The sequence below is a fragment of the Balaenoptera musculus genome, chromosome 1, assembly GCF_009873245.2.
Source record: "Balaenoptera musculus isolate JJ_BM4_2016_0621 chromosome 1, mBalMus1.pri.v3, whole genome shotgun sequence".
Classification (NCBI taxonomy): Eukaryota; Metazoa; Chordata; class Mammalia; order Artiodactyla; family Balaenopteridae; genus Balaenoptera; species Balaenoptera musculus.
The window spans coordinates 135,288,126-135,307,552 of NC_045785.1; the positions used below are offsets into that span (position 1 = coordinate 135,288,126).

General features: G+C 41.4%; 1 protein-coding gene across 3 annotated transcripts in view; it reads left to right on the forward strand.

Annotated features, from left to right (window-relative positions):
- The window catches only part of CEP350 (centrosomal protein 350), a 132,983-nt gene extending 125,273 nt beyond the window's left edge, over positions 1–7,710 (forward strand). For all 3 annotated transcript variants that reach the window (XM_036844769.1, XM_036844764.1, XM_036844773.1), the window contains one exon: positions 3,822–7,710. In XM_036844769.1, the coding sequence (XP_036700664.1) occupies positions 3,822–3,986 (165 nt within the window). In that variant the 3' untranslated portion in view covers positions 3,987–7,710. The remainder of the gene's footprint in view (positions 1–3,821) is intronic.
- The last annotated feature ends 11,717 nt before the right edge of the window (positions 7,711–19,427 follow it).

The window sequence follows — 19,427 nt, forward strand, 5'->3', positions numbered from 1 at the left end:
TTTCATAATCATTATTATTATCCAGAACTTTAGCTGAATAGGATTTATTCCATTTTGCAATATATTTTCTAGCATTAGAAAAATGCCTATCAAACAACACCACCAAAAAAAAGAAAAAAGGAAGGGGGAAAAAAGGTCTTTTATTCTTTCTTCCCTAAAAGAATGTTAACGTGTTAAGTAGTAGCAGACCTTAGGAAACTCAGATGTTAATTGATTCAGGTTTATTCCCAGATATCTTCTCTCTGGACTTTATATCTTGTCTATATTTATATTCATATCATGAAAAAAAATGTAATGCTTAAACTTATCAGTTTCCCCAAGTATGTACCTTTCTAGTGCTTCATTTACTCAGTAATAACTTTACTAGATAAACATTTGTTAAACATTCTTTCTCATGTCTTATTTGATCCTCACAATAGTTGTATGAGGTAGGATGGACTAATGTTACTCTGTTTTACAAATGAGGAAGTTTAGATTCAAAGATATTAAGTGACTTGCCCAGCAAATAAGAGCCAGGACTTTAACCAATTAGTTCTCCATAGATCTTGGCCTCTCAAGGTGAACTTGCTCTCGTATTTCTACAATAGCTTAGAGTTTGAGTTATTATTAATTACCAAGATGTTACTTCTTCCACTTTTTCAGGAATTAAAGAAAAAAGCACATCAAGAGACATTCATTTACCCTACTGTCAGTTGAATTGATCATATTCCCTATAAATCATCTCTGTGCATGCATTTAGTCAAGAATTGTGCTAATTAAGGACTGATGTTACAATAGTAAGCAAAATAGATATAGACCCTGCCTTCATGGATTTACAGTTTGCTGGCAGAAGCTAGCCATTAATATATAATTTATACAAGTGTGTAATTATAAATTAAATGATAAAAATAGAAGAATAGGGAGCTGTTGTAAAAGCATATGGAGGAAACTGATCTGATGAGGATGGTCAGGAAAGGCTTCCCTGAGGAAGTGACAGTTGAGCTGAAATCTTAAAGATGAATAAGCATTAACTGAGTTCCATGATAGAGAGAAGAGCAATTCAGGGAGAGGAGACTGCACGTGCGAAGACCTGAAATGGGAAGGAGCATGGAACTGAAATGTCAGTGTGGCTGGAGAGTGAGTTGAAATACCTGGGCCTATGTAACTTTTTTCATGAGTTCACTCTTCTTAATGTTTAGTGAAATGATACTGTTAGCAACTTGAGTTAATTATTAACAAGAAATGCTAAATAAACTGGTCACCCTTCCTACTATTAGATTTAGCCACCTCTGGCATTTGGATATTCTAATGCTTGTACATTTTAGAGGGATTGAGATTTAAAACAACAATTTTCATAACACATAAAACAAAAATTTTGCCACTAGTACAAAAGAAAAGGGTCTCAAAAATAGAAATTTCAAATACGTTTTAAAAATCATATTTATTATAAAATAACCATGCTCATTTTAGAAAATTTAAAATACTGATTAGTCAAAAGAAAATAATCATGACAACCGTATCACCTAGATAACTCTTAATTATTTTGATATATAGACTTAGAGTTTCTTTTTATACTGAGAAATTTTTTTTAAACATTTGGGATCATAGTCTCTTTTGTATTCTGATTGTTTTTGCTTAATTAAACATGGATGTTTTTCCTTGTTTTTAAATGTTCTTTTATTTTATATCATTTTTTAATAAATTTATTCCATTTTATTTTTTGTGGAAATATAACAGTCCATTGTAGAATTATGTAACAAAACAGACAAAACTCAAGGAGCTTTTGCTCTAGTTAAGGAGACAGATAAGTAAGAAAAATAAATACAGAGAGAGAGAATAAGGGAATACTGGGGTGATTGGACTTACATTTTAACAGGACCCCTCTGGCTGCTGTGTTGAGGATAGACTGAAGCAGAGGTGGGAGTAAGGAGGCCAGGAGTGTATTGTCATAATCCAGGCAAGTGATAATAGTGGCTAAGACCAATTTGGTGGTATTGGAGATGGTGAGAACAGTTTTCAAAACAGAACAACAGAATTGCTGATAAATCGAATGTGGAATATAAGAGAGAGAGGTATTAAGAATAACTCCATTGGGTTGGTGTGAGTCGCTGAGGAAGGGAATTGCCTTTTGCTGATTTGAGGAAGACTGAGAGAAGCAGGTTCGGAAGGAACATCAGGAGTTCTGTTTTGAATGTATTAAATGTGAAATGTCTAATAAACATCCAAGTGGAGATATTGAGTAGGCTATTAGATATGTGAGCCTGGAGCTCAGGCAAGAGAGGTAAGCTGGAGATGTGAATTCGGGAGTGGTGAACATATAGATGGTAGTCAAAGCCAAGAAAGAGAGTGTAGACCAATAGAGAGGAGGTCCAAGGACGACTTCTTGACAAATTCCAATGTTTCGAGAGTTAAGAAGGTGAGGAGGAACCAGCAGAGACTAAGGAGCAGCTGATGGGGTAGAACCAGGAGAGTGTGAGGTCCTGGAAGCCAGGTGAAAGGGTTTCAAGGAGGAAGAATGAATCACCTGTGTCAAGTACTGGTCATTGGTCAAGTAAGATAACGACTGAGAATTTACCATTGGATTTAGCAATGTGGAGGTCTTGTTGATCTTAACATCAGTACAGGTAGTTTTTGTGGCATGGATAAGGTAAAAGCTTGATTTGAGTAGGTTTCAAGAGAGAATGAAAGACAAATTAAGGAGAGCAAAATTGGACACTTCAAACGAGTTTTTTTGTGAAGAGAAAAATGGAGGGAAATGGTAACAAGAGAAGGGCTCTTTTAGCTTGAAAGAGATATGCCGATAGGAAAAAATTGTGATGATGCAGAGAAGAAAGGAGAACTGCTGGAGCAGTATTCCTGAATAGACACAGATGGAATCCATGCAAGTGGAGGGGTTGGCCTCAAACTGAATATCAATTGCCCTTCTATAACAATTCTAACATGATAACCTATTATATTTAATATTTCATAATAAACAGTTGCTTTTTCCAGATTAAGAAATGTATAATTTAGCCATTGTTGCTTGGACTAGGAAAGTCCCTAATCAGTCTGTGTGTCTTTAGGCATTATTTGAGGTGAGTAAAATACAAAGAATGTATTTTTTAGATGTTAAAGGCCTCTGTTTGCCAAAAAAAGAAGAGAAATCTTTTGGCTCTAGTTCTCCTTTACTATCCCCTTACCACTTCACAAAGATATTGATTAATTTACATCTTAAGTTGGCCAAGAATATGGGCTATTTTTAGCAGTGTATTCTCAAAGTATATATGATGTGGAATGAGTAAAAGTAATTAGACCAACTTTTGTATATCCTTTATATACAGTAGCCTTGGGAAATCTCCCTACTGTAGGTAGAATTGCACTTAAAATGAAAAATCCTGGGCTTCCCTGGTGGCGCAGTGGTTGAGAATCTGCCTGCCAATGCAGGGGACACGGGTCCGAGCCCCAGTCTGGGAAGATCCCACATGCCGCGGAGCAACTAGGCCCGTGAGCCACAACTACTGAGCCTGCACGTCTGGAGCCTGTGCTCCGCAACAAGAGAGGCCACGATAGTGAGAGGCCCGCGCACCATGATGAAGAGTGGCCCCCGCTTGCCACAACTAGAGAAAGCCCTCACAGAAACGAAGACCCAACATGGCCATAAATAAATTAATTAATTAATTTACAAAAAAAAACTAAAAAAAAAAAAGGGCTATTGATATCATCATATAAATTACCTTTTTTTCTCTTGACTTATTTCCTTGGCTTGTAGTCCGATGCATGGGGTTGCAAAGTTAGTGAATATCATTAATTCCTCGCTTTTGTGTGACAGTGATTTTCTAACCTTTCTGTTTTCTAAATTCTAGGTACAGGAGCTCCACGAGGAGGAGGCACAGTGGGTGAACTATGATGAGGATGAGTTGTGTGTGAAGATGCAGCTAGCTGATGGGATCTTTGAGACCTTGATCAGAGATACTATTGATGTTCTGAATCAGATCAGTGAAAAACAGGGGAGAATGCTACTTGTGTGACATCTTGCAAATAAATCGAACACTGAGTGCTAATATGAGTCCTGGGCCTTTCTGCCTCCTGATATACACCCCATCTCCATCATAGCAGGAGTGCTTCTGGACCTTGTACCTGTTCTTAAAGACTGCTGGTTTGGAGTTCATGGGACAATGAGGTATATCTGGTATTACAGCCTTTGCCTTTAGAGACTGTCCACTGGAATAATTGGTTGTTTTCAGTGGGCAGGGTCTGATGTTGACACACAGTATAATCCTACACCTCTTGTTGGCATCCCTACTGGGTCTCAGATGAGGGCTGAAAACACCAGACTTACCTCTTAGCTTAGACTAGGGTATCACTTCCTTGAGTCTGAAGTCAAGCAAGAGAGGTATATAGATGTGCATCATACCATTTTTGAAATGTAATCCTGGTTTATACCATGAAAGTCATAAATGGACATTATAGTCTCTAAACAGTATTAAACCCTGAACTACTTTCAGATAGGCAAGTTTAGTAATGTGTGCCTATTTCCCATTGTGGAGTTCATTTCATTTTGTTTTGAAGACCATTTTCTTCCATTATTGCAGTTGAGCAGCGCCAAGTGGACTGTCAAGTTAACAGAAATCAGTGGTAGCCTTGCTTCCTGAGCACCATCTAAAGAATTTTAAACTTTTGCAGTATTTTTAGTTTTTTCTCTGTGAGCATGAAAACAAAGAAGTGCCCCCACTGAAGACTGGGCTCACAGGACTGGTGCAGGGCTGGTTCTTCTACCCCTTGTCTACCCCTGCACTTTTCTTACTTCTTCTGAACCTCTGCCAGCTGCTCCCAGAATCACAGATCCTCAGGACCATCTCAGGCATCGAGGCATGGCAGAAGGGGAAATAATTCATTTTGGCCTTCAAACTTCCAGCTCCCATATCTCCCCAAGAAGTCAGAGACGCTGTTACTTGAATGATTTAGGAAATGAGTGTGTGCACCAAAGACAAAAAGATATTGTCTATTGTTTGCGTGCTTGTTTTACGCTATAGAACATTTTTTTAATTTATTTTAAGATAAATTATTAAGTTGAAAATGTATGTCCCTATTCAGAAGTGAAAGATTCTTCTTGTAATAGTTAAACTTCCGTCTTGAAGCTTCTATGGTTCGTAGTCTTTGCACAGGAAACTTACGGTTTTAACAAACCCATACACATATTGAAGAAGGCAGTTTAATTCAGTAAAAAGAAGATGAGCTTTTCTAAGATCACCTGCAGTAGCAGGAATGGGGTAAAATGATTTAAAGACACTGTAAAATTCAATCCTGCCTCTCTTGCAGCATTGCTTCTCACAACTATTACCTGTATCTGAAAAAAATATATAGACTCCAGCTGCTACGTTAGAGCATATGTGATGCTCTCCTGGGACCTCAGTACCCTGCCTTCTTGACTGGTTTCTCTGAATCAGTCCTATCCTTCAAGTAATCTAGAAGAATGTGGATAATCTTAGGCGTGAATGTAAATGCCTTAATATTGAAGGTCCTGATTAGAAGCATGATATAAGACATCCACTGGATTCATACTTACAAATATCCTGGAATGTTATAACTTCAAAATATGTTAGGAAAACCCCAAAGATGGTATAATCTTTAAGTGTGCATGTTCATTCATTTCTGCATCTTTCCTCCAAACTTGCCTTTGCGTCTCCAATGTTTCACTATGCATACTTCCATTCCTTTTCGGTTCCATCTTGTCATTATGAGAAACTTATTGAAATAATCATTGGAATACTTGCATTTTGCACAATGACTGGTATGATAGCTCTTGACAAATAAGGAAAGCACTGAAATGTTGTGATTGGGTCTCGGGAAATGCTCAGATTGATGTTGCCAGCATTTCTTCTAGGCTTTTGATGTTGAGCTCTAGTCTTGTAGCCATAATGAGCAAATTGACTAAGAGAAGCTAGGGTTTCTTGGGGTTATTAACCAGTAGTGTGGAGATATTATTTTCATGTGGCCAAGGAAAAGTGAAGCCTTTTCTTTTCAGTTTGTGTTATTTGGAAGACGGAAAAACATCTTGTCTACATCCTTTGGCTGTTTGTAGGATTACATAGTCCTTATGATACTGAAACTTTACAGCTGCTGTAAATTTTTTATAAATGAATATGAAAATAATATAATAGGAATATAGGTTGTTTTTCTACATACTCATTATTTGGACCTAAATAAATTTTTAATAATGTTTATCTTTACTCTTTATGACATTGTGATTCCAAAAAAGGAAAAAAATGATATAAGTCCATGGAATCAGCAACCTGGACTTAAAGTTCCCTGGTAAGAATGCTGCCAAGAATGGGGCAGTAGCAGTCCTAACATACTCCAGCTGTCTTTACTATCTTGAGAATCCTGGGTTCCAGATAAAAGAGGCAGGAATGGATCAGTCTTACTCTTTGCTAGAAATGATTATCCATAGTTTGGTAGCAGAAAACAAAGGAATCTATAATTAGCAGATTTCTTATTGCTTTAACTATTTGGGTATAATTGAAAAGGGGTTAATTGTTAGCATTAGGAATGATAAACATGGATACCCAGCCACTCGTTCCATATTGGGATCTTTTTAATCAGGCTCTGCCTCTTAACCAAGAATCTAAATATTCCCTCTTTATAATCTTTGTTCCTTCTCCCCACATTCCCATCCTCTTTCACTCTTTCTTCATAATTCCTCTAAGAAAAAGATCTTTGCATCAGCAGTAATATCCTTTAGAATAATAGCACTATCAGAATTTAGCAGTAAACCAACATATAGGCTTCAGATTTATTTCTGAGTCCAAAATAATTTGTGCTATCCAGGGTACTTCACTCTGGGTTAAATAAGTACAGGGTATAGATTCCCTCTTCAGGTCTAAACAGGAAATTTTTACTCTAGGGAAAAGTGGGAAGAGCTCAAAAGTAGTCAATAAGGAAGGTAATTTGTTTTTCTTTTATGTAAAAGAAAGGAAAATTCCTTCTGTGACTACAGGTCTCTGAGAAATTACCTTTCAAAAGAGATTTCATTGCTCATAAGAGTGTTGTGGCCTATTGATAAAAACAATTTTGTTCACTTTCTTGTCTTGAAAAAAAGTGGCCTTAGCTTTTTGCAATACTTGAATAAAGTGTGTACTCGCACAGCGTTAGAGACTCATAACTTTTCTTCAAGAAGTTCAAACTTACATCTTCTTTTACTACCTTAAGAATACTAGTGAATAAAACATTAATTCAAAGAGCAAATGATAGAAACTACAATGATGTTTAATGCAAATTGTAGAAATTTACATGTTTACAAATCATCTTAAACTGGTTGTGCAGCAATTCAATAAACTATCTTTGTATTATAAAAATGTGAAGAAAAAATGTAAACTGATGTAAAGGAGGTACTGTCATTTTAATTAACCTATATTTAATAGCTTTTCCTTCTGAACTTTGCAAAGCCTTCTTGGTAAACACGTTGCAAAGCATTCCCTGGGAGGCCCCGCCTCCCTGTGTGTACTGTATTGTGCAGACATGAAAAACAAACCCGTTTACTGTGTATGTGTAAATAGCCTGGTCATCAGGCCTTTTTCAGTCAATAGTCACATCCAGTGCAACTTTGCACAGAAGACTTAGGGTGTGGTTTGTAAGTATGATCTGTAAAATAACTGGGATGAGTTCCCATGTACACCTGTGTAAATAGATTTGTTAACTGAAATGTACTTTAAGAAAAGATAAAATGTGTAAATAAACTGATTTGTAAATTAATTTCATGTCAGGTGTTCATTTTTTCACCTTTTGAGCCAAGTTTAGAAAGCTAGTCTCCATAAAATTCACTGCTGATCTGTTATTGGGTGGCAGAGCACTTACGATCGAGCAAAAGAGTTGCGTGTAGGACCTGTTTACATAAATGCCATCCCCACGTCCGTCTGAGCAGCCTGGGCTTTGACATTCATAACTCACTCCTTCAACAGTTGTTGCGCCCACCTTTGTGTTCTGAGCACTGTGCCCAGTGCAGTGGAGAGAGCAGACGACAGACATGATCCCTGACCTTGGGGAGCTTAAAGTCTAATGAAAGAGAGTCATCAAAAAATAATTTCAAAAACAATGTATGCCAAATTGCAGCGAGTCCTGCAAAGGAAGCATACGCTGGTTTGAGAATATATATTTAATACAAGGACCCAACAAGAGTAGGGGAGTGAGTCAGAGAGGAGTTCCCTGATGAATTATAACTTTGTGTTCTGTATCGATGGGCTTCTCCCCTGTAATTCAAGGCAAATGTCTTTTCTCCCAAATGACTTGAATTCTGATCACCCTTACAAAACAACACGTGGAAATGTCACACAAGTGGGTGACAAGAACAACCATCTGATAAGGAGGTGTGGCTATAATTTATTTCTAGAAATACAAGCTTGAAGGAGATTAGAGCTAGAAGGTAGAGAAGAATAAAAGAATTGCCAAGGTGGAAACGGTTGCCATTCAGGATTATGAATCATCTCTGGTCCAGCAAGTTAGAAGTAACCACCATCATCTCACCTGACTTCCTCTGGTAGCCTGTGATGGCTGTCCCTCTTACAGCTTTAACTCCTACACAACCATGGACATTAAAGAAATTCTCAGAAAAAGATCCCATGTTGCAGCAAGTTCTAAGTTCTTCTGACTCTTATAAAACGGATATTTGAGTGCCCACTATGTGCCAGATACTGTTTGTTGGTAAGTCACAATAGTAATGACAGCTTGAATCTTGGAAAAAAGACCAAGTACCTGCTTCCTTGAATCAAAATATATGAAAATAGTTATTGATAGATGGGAGGATGGTGGTTGACACGGCAGAGCCAGGAATGGTGAGACCAACACTGGTGAGACTTACAGAGGTGAGTGCTGGAGAAGCAAGCCAGTGCTCTATAAAATCCCAGAAAAGCTCAGAAACTGGAGGCAGCGACTGCCACAGAGAAAGCTGTGAAGTGTGGCATTGTTTCATTGGGTGGCCAGGCTGTGGAGCCAAGATTAAAAGGCAGGTAAGTGCTACCCAGGGGGGAGGCCAGTGCGTAAATCCGAGGTCACTGAGAACAGACAGCAGCACCCCAAGCTCAAGGTACTGAGTTTCCTTACAGAAAGAGAGGAGAGAAAGTGCACAACATCCAGTCCCCTGCAATGCTTCGGTCCCCCATGGCCAGCAGGTCCATCCGAGGCCTGGAAGCGTTCCAGGCCCAGGCTCACTCGTAGGTGACCGTGCAGGAGGGGAGAAGTTGCACATGACAGCCTTTCCCAGCAGTCCACCCTGCCCAGCCACCGACAGAGCAGATAAAGGCACACCAATTCCGGGAGGACCATCATTTGCCCCAAGTCCATAGGCGGAGCTGGGTCGATGGGCCCCTGAGATGCCCACATGAATACAGCTTGCTTACAGGGACTCCCTGTCACTTTGAGACAGCACTTTACCAGAGTCACTAGGAAAACCAGACCCAGGATGATGGAGGATGGTCCTCAACCAGAAACACCCAGTGCCTGGACTAAGCCAACTGAAGAGGCCTGAGTAGGGACTGCGTGTGCACAGGTGATAACCGTCCAGCCTGAGCAAGGCGCTTCTGCTTCCCCAGGTGGTTGATATACCCACAGCAAGAGGCGTTGGCAATCACGCAAACACCACCCCATTCTGCCAGCAGGTAATTGAGGGCCATTCAGGTGTCCATCACTACTTTGGCTATCACGTCGTGATTCTTGTTGATCTAGAGGAAAGTCCAAGTCACTGTGTACTGGCCAAGCCATTAAAACGGGAGTGTGGAACAAGAGGGGCCGTGTTCTGGGATGAGAAGCCCCGCATTGTTTGAGTTTGCCTCCTTTCCTGCTGGCTATGCTGATTCTTAATCAGAGTGTCATACAAGCACCACAGAGGCTTCTTAGAAGTGAGAAGAAGGCAAGTTAAAGTTCCCACCTCACTCCCACTCCAGGAAACTCCCGAAGCCGAAGATGTTCTCACCTACTACTTCTGTGGGATCCCTTGTTGCTTGACAAAGCTTTCAGCCCAATCATCCAACCTGGGGAGGGAAGTCACACCCTGAACGAACTCGACAACCTGGGGAGGGAAGTCACACACTGAATGAACTCGACGCACTCTATAACATCACCCACTTGGGTCAGAGGTTCCAGCACAACCAGGGGAATCCTAGTGCCCCATGTTCTGCGTCCCTTCCCTGTTCCCATAGGGTCCCCCAGGAGGGAGGCACCTGACGGTAGCATTGCCTCCACATTTGAACTGAGAGCCCCTACTGGTGTGACACCACTGTGGCCCTGATCACAAGTCACCCTCAGGAAGTGTGTTCCAGCAGGAGAAAAAGAACGGTTGGGTGTCCCAGGATTGGGATTTGGCTGGTGAAGACTACTCAGACAACCGCCTGGTCCTCCACCCACTCCAAGTTCAGTGTCACCCACTGTGTGTTGGAGTGTAGTGCTTAATGTTCAAATGACTTTTCCTAAGCGGGGGTACCATTAAGTTGGGGTTTTGATGGCTTTGTTGTAGATGTTTGAACCACTCACTTCAGTGTTTTTTGGGCCCATCTGTCTGGGGGGATGGGGAGCATGAAAGCTCTAGTGATGTCACAGGAGCACGTCCGTTACTGTGTTTTGGGGGCTGTGAATGTGGTGTCTGGACCAGATGGGAATTTCTTTGGCCATCTGAACATATGGCAAAGTTGTTTCTTTAAGCTACAACAGTGGTCTCTGAGTCTACATGGCACACAAATATGTGTCCAGGCGTGAGTCACTGGGATCCATGACTGGGGACTTGTGGTTTGATGTGGTCAATTTGCCACACTTGTGTTGGGCCTAAGCCTGCTTCACGTGGCCCAGTTTGCCATGTCGCACGGCCTGCCCTTGCTGACAGGAGTCACATGACTGTTCTATCTTTGGCTTTCATTTTTGGGGGCGAGTCATTGTGAGTTAGTCCATTTTTATATCTGAGTTGGACATTTATGTTCCATTCTGGGATGGGCCCAACGGGCAGTCATGGTGATTTGCTAAGTGTGTGTTAGTTTAGCTCATGAGTTCCATTTGTGTGTGTGATTTTTTCCATTGGTTCTTTGTTATAAGCATTAATATGAGTGATGAGTAGGTTTTTTGGTTGTTTTTTTTTTCAGTCGCAAGCTATTGTCTGCAATTTTCATTTGATGATGATGTAACCCAGGGAAGAAATCAAGGAGGTTGCTGAGAACAGACAACACCACCCCAGGCTCACGTGGTACCGCGTTTCCTTACAGCAACAGAGGAGGAGAGAAAGTGCACAAGATCCAGTCCCTTGCAATGCATTGGCCCCCCGTGGCCAGTGGGTCCACTCTGAAGCCGGTATGCACCCCACTTGGCGCTGCAGTGGAAGGACCCCAACCCCTCCTACGGGGTCTGAAATACAGAAACCTGGGGCCATGCCAGAGGGCCACTGACACCTGCGCTGAAGCAGAGCAACGAGTACACGTTGAGTCTGAAGCAGGGAAAGGTGATGAGCCCGGCACAGGCTGTAAGGACTCTGTCTCTTGGTAAGGAAGTGGCCCAGGCCCAGACCCGTTCTTAGGTGACCATGCAGGAGGGGAGAAGCAGTGTGTGACTGTGTTTCCCAACGGGGATGAAAACAGAGAAATTGATTGAAGTCTGAAGGGATCAAGTAGACTCGCCTGGCACCCACCCCCACCTAGAGGATCCAGGTCACTGATGATCCCCTCTCCAATGCCCTCAGGAGATAATTTATTGTCTGGAGAAACTGAACCAGAGGGGCCCTGAATTCAAGAACACCAGGTACAACAGAGCACAAAAATGAGGATTAAGTTAAAGTCTGTGGACTGAATGGAGAGATCCCATCAAGCTTATTCAGAACTCCCTGTCCCAGGAAGAAGACTGGAGGACTCTCCTCTGGAAAAACAGAACAGTCTTGGAGGAAAGACCAGTAGTTACTGACATTTGGAGATTTCCTCCAGAGAAGAAGTTGGATTGCCACCTGATCTCCTTCCAGTAAAGTTGACCAATCGAAAGCCCCACCCATGTATACTGAGTTACTCATCACATTTTTAGCACATCGCCCATGTGTGAACAAATCACCACCCATCCCCAGATTTGAGGGAAACCTCCTATGTGAAACAGACCAAACCAAAAAGAAAACAAAACAAAAAGAAATTCTGGTGAGACAACAGTGCATGGCACCAAAGAAAATATTCCAAGGAACAAAAACTGTAATTAAAATTAAAATTCTCAGATACCAGAAGCAATACTGCCTCCATAAAATAGGAATGACATGGTCTAAAAGAGTAAAGAGTCAGACAACAAGATAACAGCTCTTGAAAATTAAAAGTAGAGTAGCTATAATTTTAAACTTAATAGAAAATTAGAAGATAAAGTTGAGGAAGTCTTCCTAGAAAGTAAAACAAAAAGATTGATAAAAATAAGAGAGAAACAGAGAAAATCAGAGAACCAATCCAGGAAATCCAACCCCTAATTAATTGGACATCTAACAAGAACAGAGAAAACAAGAAGAAATTATACCAGAAAAAATTCTGGAACTTAAATACATGAGTTTCCAGTTGGAAATGGTCCAATGGGTGCCCAGCACAATAAATAAACCCCCAGTGAGACATGTCATTGTGAACTATCAGAACTCTGTGGGTAAAGAAACTATTCTAAAAGTTTCTGTAGAGAAAAATAAAATATTGCATACAAAGGATTAGGAATAAAAATATCATCACTCTCCTGAACAGAAACATTGGAGCCCTTAAGAAAATACAGCAGAATTTTCAAAAACTGAATGGAGATTATTTTCATCAAAATGTCTACACTCAGCCAAACAACGAATCAAGTGTTAAGGCAGAATATGGACACTTTCAGAAATACTAAGTCCTTACTTCTCAAGCATTCTTTCTCATAAACCATGACAGGTAAAGACTTGGGATCCAGAAACAAAAGATCTATTCCAGGAAGACTGTGAGGGAAATTCCCAAGATGACTGCTGTCTTGCACACCTAGAGAGCTGTCAGTCCAGATTAAAGCAGGGGGACAGAGAACTCGAGAAGGAAGTTCTCCAGGTGGGAGGGAGGGCAGAAAAGAGAGGAGTAAATAACCTGATGTTTTAATGACGTGAAACTTTTAATTGGTAGGCCGCTGGGAGGTGAGAAAAGACTTAGTAATAGGTTCAAAGAAGAATGAGTAATGAAAAAATGAGGAAAAACAGTTTTGTACAAATAGAGAACAATCACAATATGCTTCTTTTTTTTTTTTTTTTAATTTATTTATTTATTTATTTATTTATGGCTGTGTTGGGTCTTCGTTTCTGTGCGAGGGCTTTCTCTAGTTGCGGCAAGCGGGGGCCACTCTTCATCGCAGTGCGCGGGCCTCTCACTATCGCGGCCTCTCTTGTTGCGGAGCACAGGCTCCAGACGCGCAGGCTCAGTAGTTGTGGCGCACGGGCTTAGTTGCTCCGCGGCATGTGGGATCTTCCCAGGCCAGGGTTCGAACCCGTGTCCCCTGCATTGGCAGGCAGACTCTCAACCACTGCGCCACCAGGGAAGCCCACAATACGCTTCTTGACTCACTATGAACAATATAGTTACAATAATGTAAATATTGAATATTGTGATATCACTATATTGAGAGGATGGGGGAAGGGAAGGGTGGTATCAGAGAGCTAAATATACACCTACCATGTTAGCAAGTCTGAGGGTTAATTTTATGTGTCAACTTGGCTAGGCCACAGTACTCAGATATTTGATCAAATGCCAATCCATATGTCTCTATGAAGGTATTTTTTAGATAAGATTAACAATGAAATCAGTAGGTTTTGAATAAAGCTGACTATCCTTCATAATGTGGTGGGCCTCATCCAATCACGTGAAGGACTTAAGAGGGAAAAAAGATTGCAGTTCCACAAGGAAGAGTGAATTCTGCCCCCAGATTGCTTTTGGACTCCAGCTGCAACATCAGCTCTTTCCTGGGTCTCCAGCCTGCTGGCCTGCTTTGCAGATTTTGTATTAATACTTGCCAACCCCTACAATCACACAAGCCAGTTCCTTAATCTCTCTGTCTGTCTGTCTGTCTGTCTGTCTCTCTCTTTCCACACACATTCCATTGGTTCTGTTTCTCTGGAGAACCCTGAGGAATATAGGAATTCAATAGCTAAAGTATAAGAACACTAAGGTAAAGACCAGAGCAAAGATCTGAAATGAAATGATGAACAGTGGGTACCTCTGGATGATGGGGAGGAGAGGAATGAGACTGAAGACACCTCTCTGTGTGTGTGTGTGTGTGTGTGTGTGTGTGTGTGTTTAATTAAAAGTCTTTTTTTGCTATGCACAAGTATCACCTTGATAATAAAAATTAATATTCCCCCTGCCAAAAAATAAAGCAACACCAAAAAGGGCATGTTCAGCCTCTCTTCATTTATTTCTCTAAATGTGCACAGAGCGCATTTAGGTAGAATTATACTCCCTTTCCTCTTATAACTTCAACATTATTCCAGTACTATTGTCTGCAGAAGTTAAATTTAGGTCACAGTTTTTCAACTTAAATATTTTTCATTTCAACTAAGAATTAGACTCAAGGTAATTAAAACTGTTGATGTGTAATTTAAATGGTGCATTTAACACAAAAATATTTTAGTACTTTTGCATATTAAAAAAAGATTAAAGATGTGCATTCGATTGTAGGGAAATGAATTGTCTTGTTGTGTCATTAACTAGTCGCCTCAATGTATCAACTTGCGTAGAACTACACTTAGGAGGCCAAAGTTTCCCTTGGCTCTATAACACTATTACCTCTTAAAATTTATTTTGTTTTCATGATACTGGCATCTTCTGCAAGTAGATATCAAATTTTTTGTGCTTTTGTTTTGAACAAGAATATCATTTAAAAATACATTTTGGGGCTTCCCTGGTAGCGCAGTGGTTGAGAGTCTGCCTGCCAATGCAGGAGACACGGGTTCGAGCCCTGGTCTGGGAAGATCCCACGTGCCGCGGAGCAGCTGGGCCCGTGAGCCACAATTACTGAGCCTGCGCGTCTGGAGCCTGTGCTCTGCAACAAGAGAGGCCACGATAGTGAGAGGCCCGTGCACCGCGATGAAGAGTGGCTCCCGCTTGCCACAACTAGAGAAAGCCCTCGCACAGAAACGAAGACCCAACACAGCCATAAATAAATAAATAAATACTTCAAAAAAAATACATTTTATGCAATTTGTCTTAAGAATGCACATCAGGAAACTCAAAACCACACTTTTAGCTCCAAACACATTCCAGGATTCTGAGTTTCCACAACACAAAGAGGCATGTGTGATGACCCATTTTAAGCCCAGTCAAAATATTTTGAAAAATCATAATTATCTAAATAACTTCCCTAACTGGTCTGTCAGTGTTATTACTACTATTTTGAGAAAATTAATTTAAACAATTAGATGAACTAAGTGGAATTTTAAAACTCCAAATTCCTACTGTCTCAAGGTTGAGTTTCTTCAGTTAGAGAAAAGGGGTAGAAAAGGCATTTACTCAAGAATTCCTTGGGAGTTGCAATACTGACCATTCCTGCTTCTGGCCTTTGAGACCAATATCTTGTTAATTCTAATACTTCCTTGAAAGTACAATTGCTCAAAATGTACATAACATGAGAGTTTGTCTTAAGAAGTATCCATACTATTTTCATCATTTTGGGAGACCCAGAATAGAAGACAGGAGAATCTGTAAGTTTCTGGTGAAGAAGATGAAACATTCAAGAGTTTTGCTCTTCAATTAGGGGCCGGTGACTAGAAACAAGACCATTTTGGTTTCTACATCTTTGCTTATAAAAAGAGCTAAGGGGCTTCCCTGGTGGCGCAGTGGTTGAGAATCTGCCTGCCAATGCAAGGGACACGGGTTCGAGCCCTGGTCTGGGAAGATCCCACATGCTGCGGAGCGGCTGGGCCCGTGAGCCACAATTACTGAGCCTGCGCATCTGGAGCCTGTGCTCTGCAACAAGAGAGGCCGCGATAGTGAGAGGCCCACGCAACGCGATGAAGAGTGGCCCCCACTTGCCGCAATTAGAGAAAGCCCTCGCACAGAAACGAAGACCCAACACAGCCATAAATAAATAAATAAAATAAAATAAAAACAAAATAAAAAAAATTAAAAAAAAGAAATCCAACACCCTTTAAAAAAAAAAAAAAAAAGAAAAAAAAAAGAGCTAAGGATCTCAATGTGTGAAATAACCAATATGAAAAATAAATTTTACTGAGAACTATAGCAGCCAATATGCATCTGACTGCAAGGAAAAGACTACTTGACTAAAAGTAGATCAACAAGATGGGCTTATACTTCTCACACAACAAGGAATCCAGAGATAGACAATATCGGGGTCAGCCAATGACTGTGCAATGTCAGAGCTTTGTGTCAACCTGATTCTCTTTGATTCTCTTGCTCATGATGCCTGGGTGGCCAGAGCAACTCCGAGTGCCTTGTCCCCACTCATCATCCAAAGTGAGAAGAGAGGGAAGGCATTTCTACTTACCTTATTCTCTGTTTTAACCTGAGAATGAAATTATTCCCAGAAATTACAAGGGGTAATTCATTTAAAATGACATCAGAGAATGAACATGTGTTCATTGAAGCCTAGGGATCAAGGCCTTTGCATTTTTTTTTTTTTTTTTTTTTTTTAGAACCACATAGTGAGGTTTTTCCCTTTTTTTTTTAAATTTTTTTTTTTAATGATATTCTTGTCTGCTTACATTCTTTTTATTTATGTATGTATGTATGTATGGCTGTGTTGGGTCTTCGTTTCTGTGCGAGGGCTTTCTCTAGTTGCGGCAAGCGGGGGCCACTCTTCATCGCGGTGCGTGGGCCTCTCACTATCGCGGCCTCTCTTGTTGCGGAGCACAGGCTCCAGACGCGCAGGCTCAGCAATTGTGGCTCACGGGCCGAGTTGCTCCGCGGCATGTGGGATCTTCCCAGACCAGGGCTCGAACCTGCGTCCTCTGCATTGGCAGGCAGATTCTCAACCACTGCGCCACCAGGGAAGCCCAAGGCCTTTGCATTTTTTTCTACCCTGATTCCACGTCCTCTAATTTCTCTTTTTTGTTATTATTATTTTCTCTGCAATTGTAATTTTTTGTTAGTTAAATGTTTTGGTGAGAAAAAAAGAATTGAGAAGTTATTCATATAAGCAAAAGGGAAATATGTGTTTACGTCTGCAAAAGAAGTTCAAAGTTTAAAATTTTTAACTTAAAAAATATTTTCAATTATTCCAATAAGTCCCAGCAAAATTCCCATTATGTGTCACTGGCCACAATGTCCTCCTGAGTAAGTGAGACTCAGAAAGCAAGTATCCAGAATTTTCAGCTTCTGAGGGCAGGTCCCACAGGTAAGGAAGAAGAATGGGGATATGACTGTTTATTTCACAACCAGCAGTATCTGCGAATGTATGTATCCCAAGCTCCTGAATTTCTTGGCAAAGTTATGAGTTTGTGACTAAATAAAGGTGTAACTGAGTAGCACTTGCTGACCTGTTGTGTCATCACGCCAACACCCTTCCGTGTGCTCTATTATGACCAGAAGGGCCTTCAGAACTCATCTTCTCCATCCCTTCAGCCCTGGGTACAACCACATGCCAAACAACCCCAAAACGGAGCAACTTCCCCAGCTTTAAATGCACTAGAGAAGAAGAAGCCATTATTCTTTTTTTTTTTGGCTGCGTTGGGTCTTCGTTGCTGTGTGCGGGCTTTCTCTAGTTGCGGTGAGCGGGTGCTACTCTTTGTTGCGGTGCGTGGGCTTCTCACTGCAATGGCTTCTTTTGTTGCGGAGCACGGGCTCTAGGCATGCAGACTTCAGTAGTTGTGGCAGGCGGTCTCAGTGGTTGTGGCACACAGGCTTAGTTGCTCCGCGGCATGTGGGATCTTCCCGGACCAGGGCTCAAACCCGTGTCCCCTGCATTGGCAGGCAGATTCTTTACCACTGAGCCACCAGGGAAACCCCAAAGCCATTATTCTTGACTCATTCATTAGCCAGAAGGTCTTCAAATTTCCCTTGCATGATTTATGATCAGGGTGTGGAGACAAAACACACACGTGTTAATAAGTAAAGGAAACCATTAGGTAACAGCCATTCAGGGATACGTTCATCCGTCCATTCATTCATTCCATGTGTCCACTATTTTCTGGCACTGTTCTATGCACTGTGGATCCCAACAGAAAATAAGAAATTGAGGTCCCCGTTCTAATTGCTTACATTCTAGCAGGAGGAGAGAGACAATAAAACAAGCAATGCGTAATGAGGGGAGTGGTCAGATCTGTGAAGACTCAAGAACAGGTGAAGTAAGACAGGGGGTGGGCGCATGAGCTCCTTTATACAGGAAGGTCAGGGAAGGCCTTTCTGGGAAGCTAACATTTGAGCTGAGGCCTGGATGATGAGAAGGAGCCACTTGTGAGAAGGTCTGAGGGAAGAGCATTCTGGGAAGAGGGAACAGCCAGTACAAAGGTTCTCAGGTGGGAATGAGGAATAGAGAATAGACAGTGTGGCTGCAGCCCCGTGAGGAAGGGAGTGTGGTAGACGCTGAGCAGGGGCCTTGCAGGCCACGCTGTGGGGTTGGGATTTATTCAGGTACAGTATGTCACCTGGGAGAGTTGTAACCAGGGGAGTGACACGATCAAGTCTATACTTTTAAAAGCTGTTAACATTAAAAAAAAAAAAAAAAAAAAAAAAGCTCCCTCTGGCTGCTGGGTGCAGAATGGATTTTAACGGGGCAAATGGTGAAGCTCAACAATGAATGAAGAAGCTGTTGCAGGAGATGACCGTGCTGTGGACTAGACAGTGAGCTGTAAAGGGAGACTGGGAGAGAGAGGGAGTGCCTTTCTGAGGAGAGGCTCTGCACTGCTGCTGAGTGAATGGGGTGTTGATGGAAAGAGGGACTTTGGCCCAGAACTTGTGAGTGACATAACCTGGGCTCACCTGGGTCTGTCTGGCTCCCAAAGCCAAGCCTTTTTCCTATGTTTACTTTTGGTCATTGTCCCTTCTACTGGAGCATCTGTCTCAGGACTCAGAACGGGTTCCATCTTCTCTCATGTAACTCTGGGAGGGCAACCTCAGGCCCCAGGTCACCACATCCTAGATAAGACCTCAAGAATTGTCCACAGCAAAGTTGAAATCTTTAAGTACCTTTCTATTTGTTCAGAATAGAAACAACCCCCTCAGCATAGGCTGCAAAGCCCCCAAAGAATAGAAACCCCTCAGCATGGGCTCACGACCTCATCACATACCTACTCTCAGGTCAGCATCAGGATCCCTGGGGGGTTATCAAAAATGTAATGCAGTGGCACAATTTCCCAAGCCTGTGCCTGGTCCCCTTGAATGGTTAGTAATAATGATAAGCAACACAATGAAGTATTTAGAAGCCCTTCTGAGTGTTTTGCATCTAAGTATTTACATGTATTAATGTACACGAGTCCACTTAATCTGCAAATGGCCCTATGAAACAGGTACTATTAGCAGACCCATTTA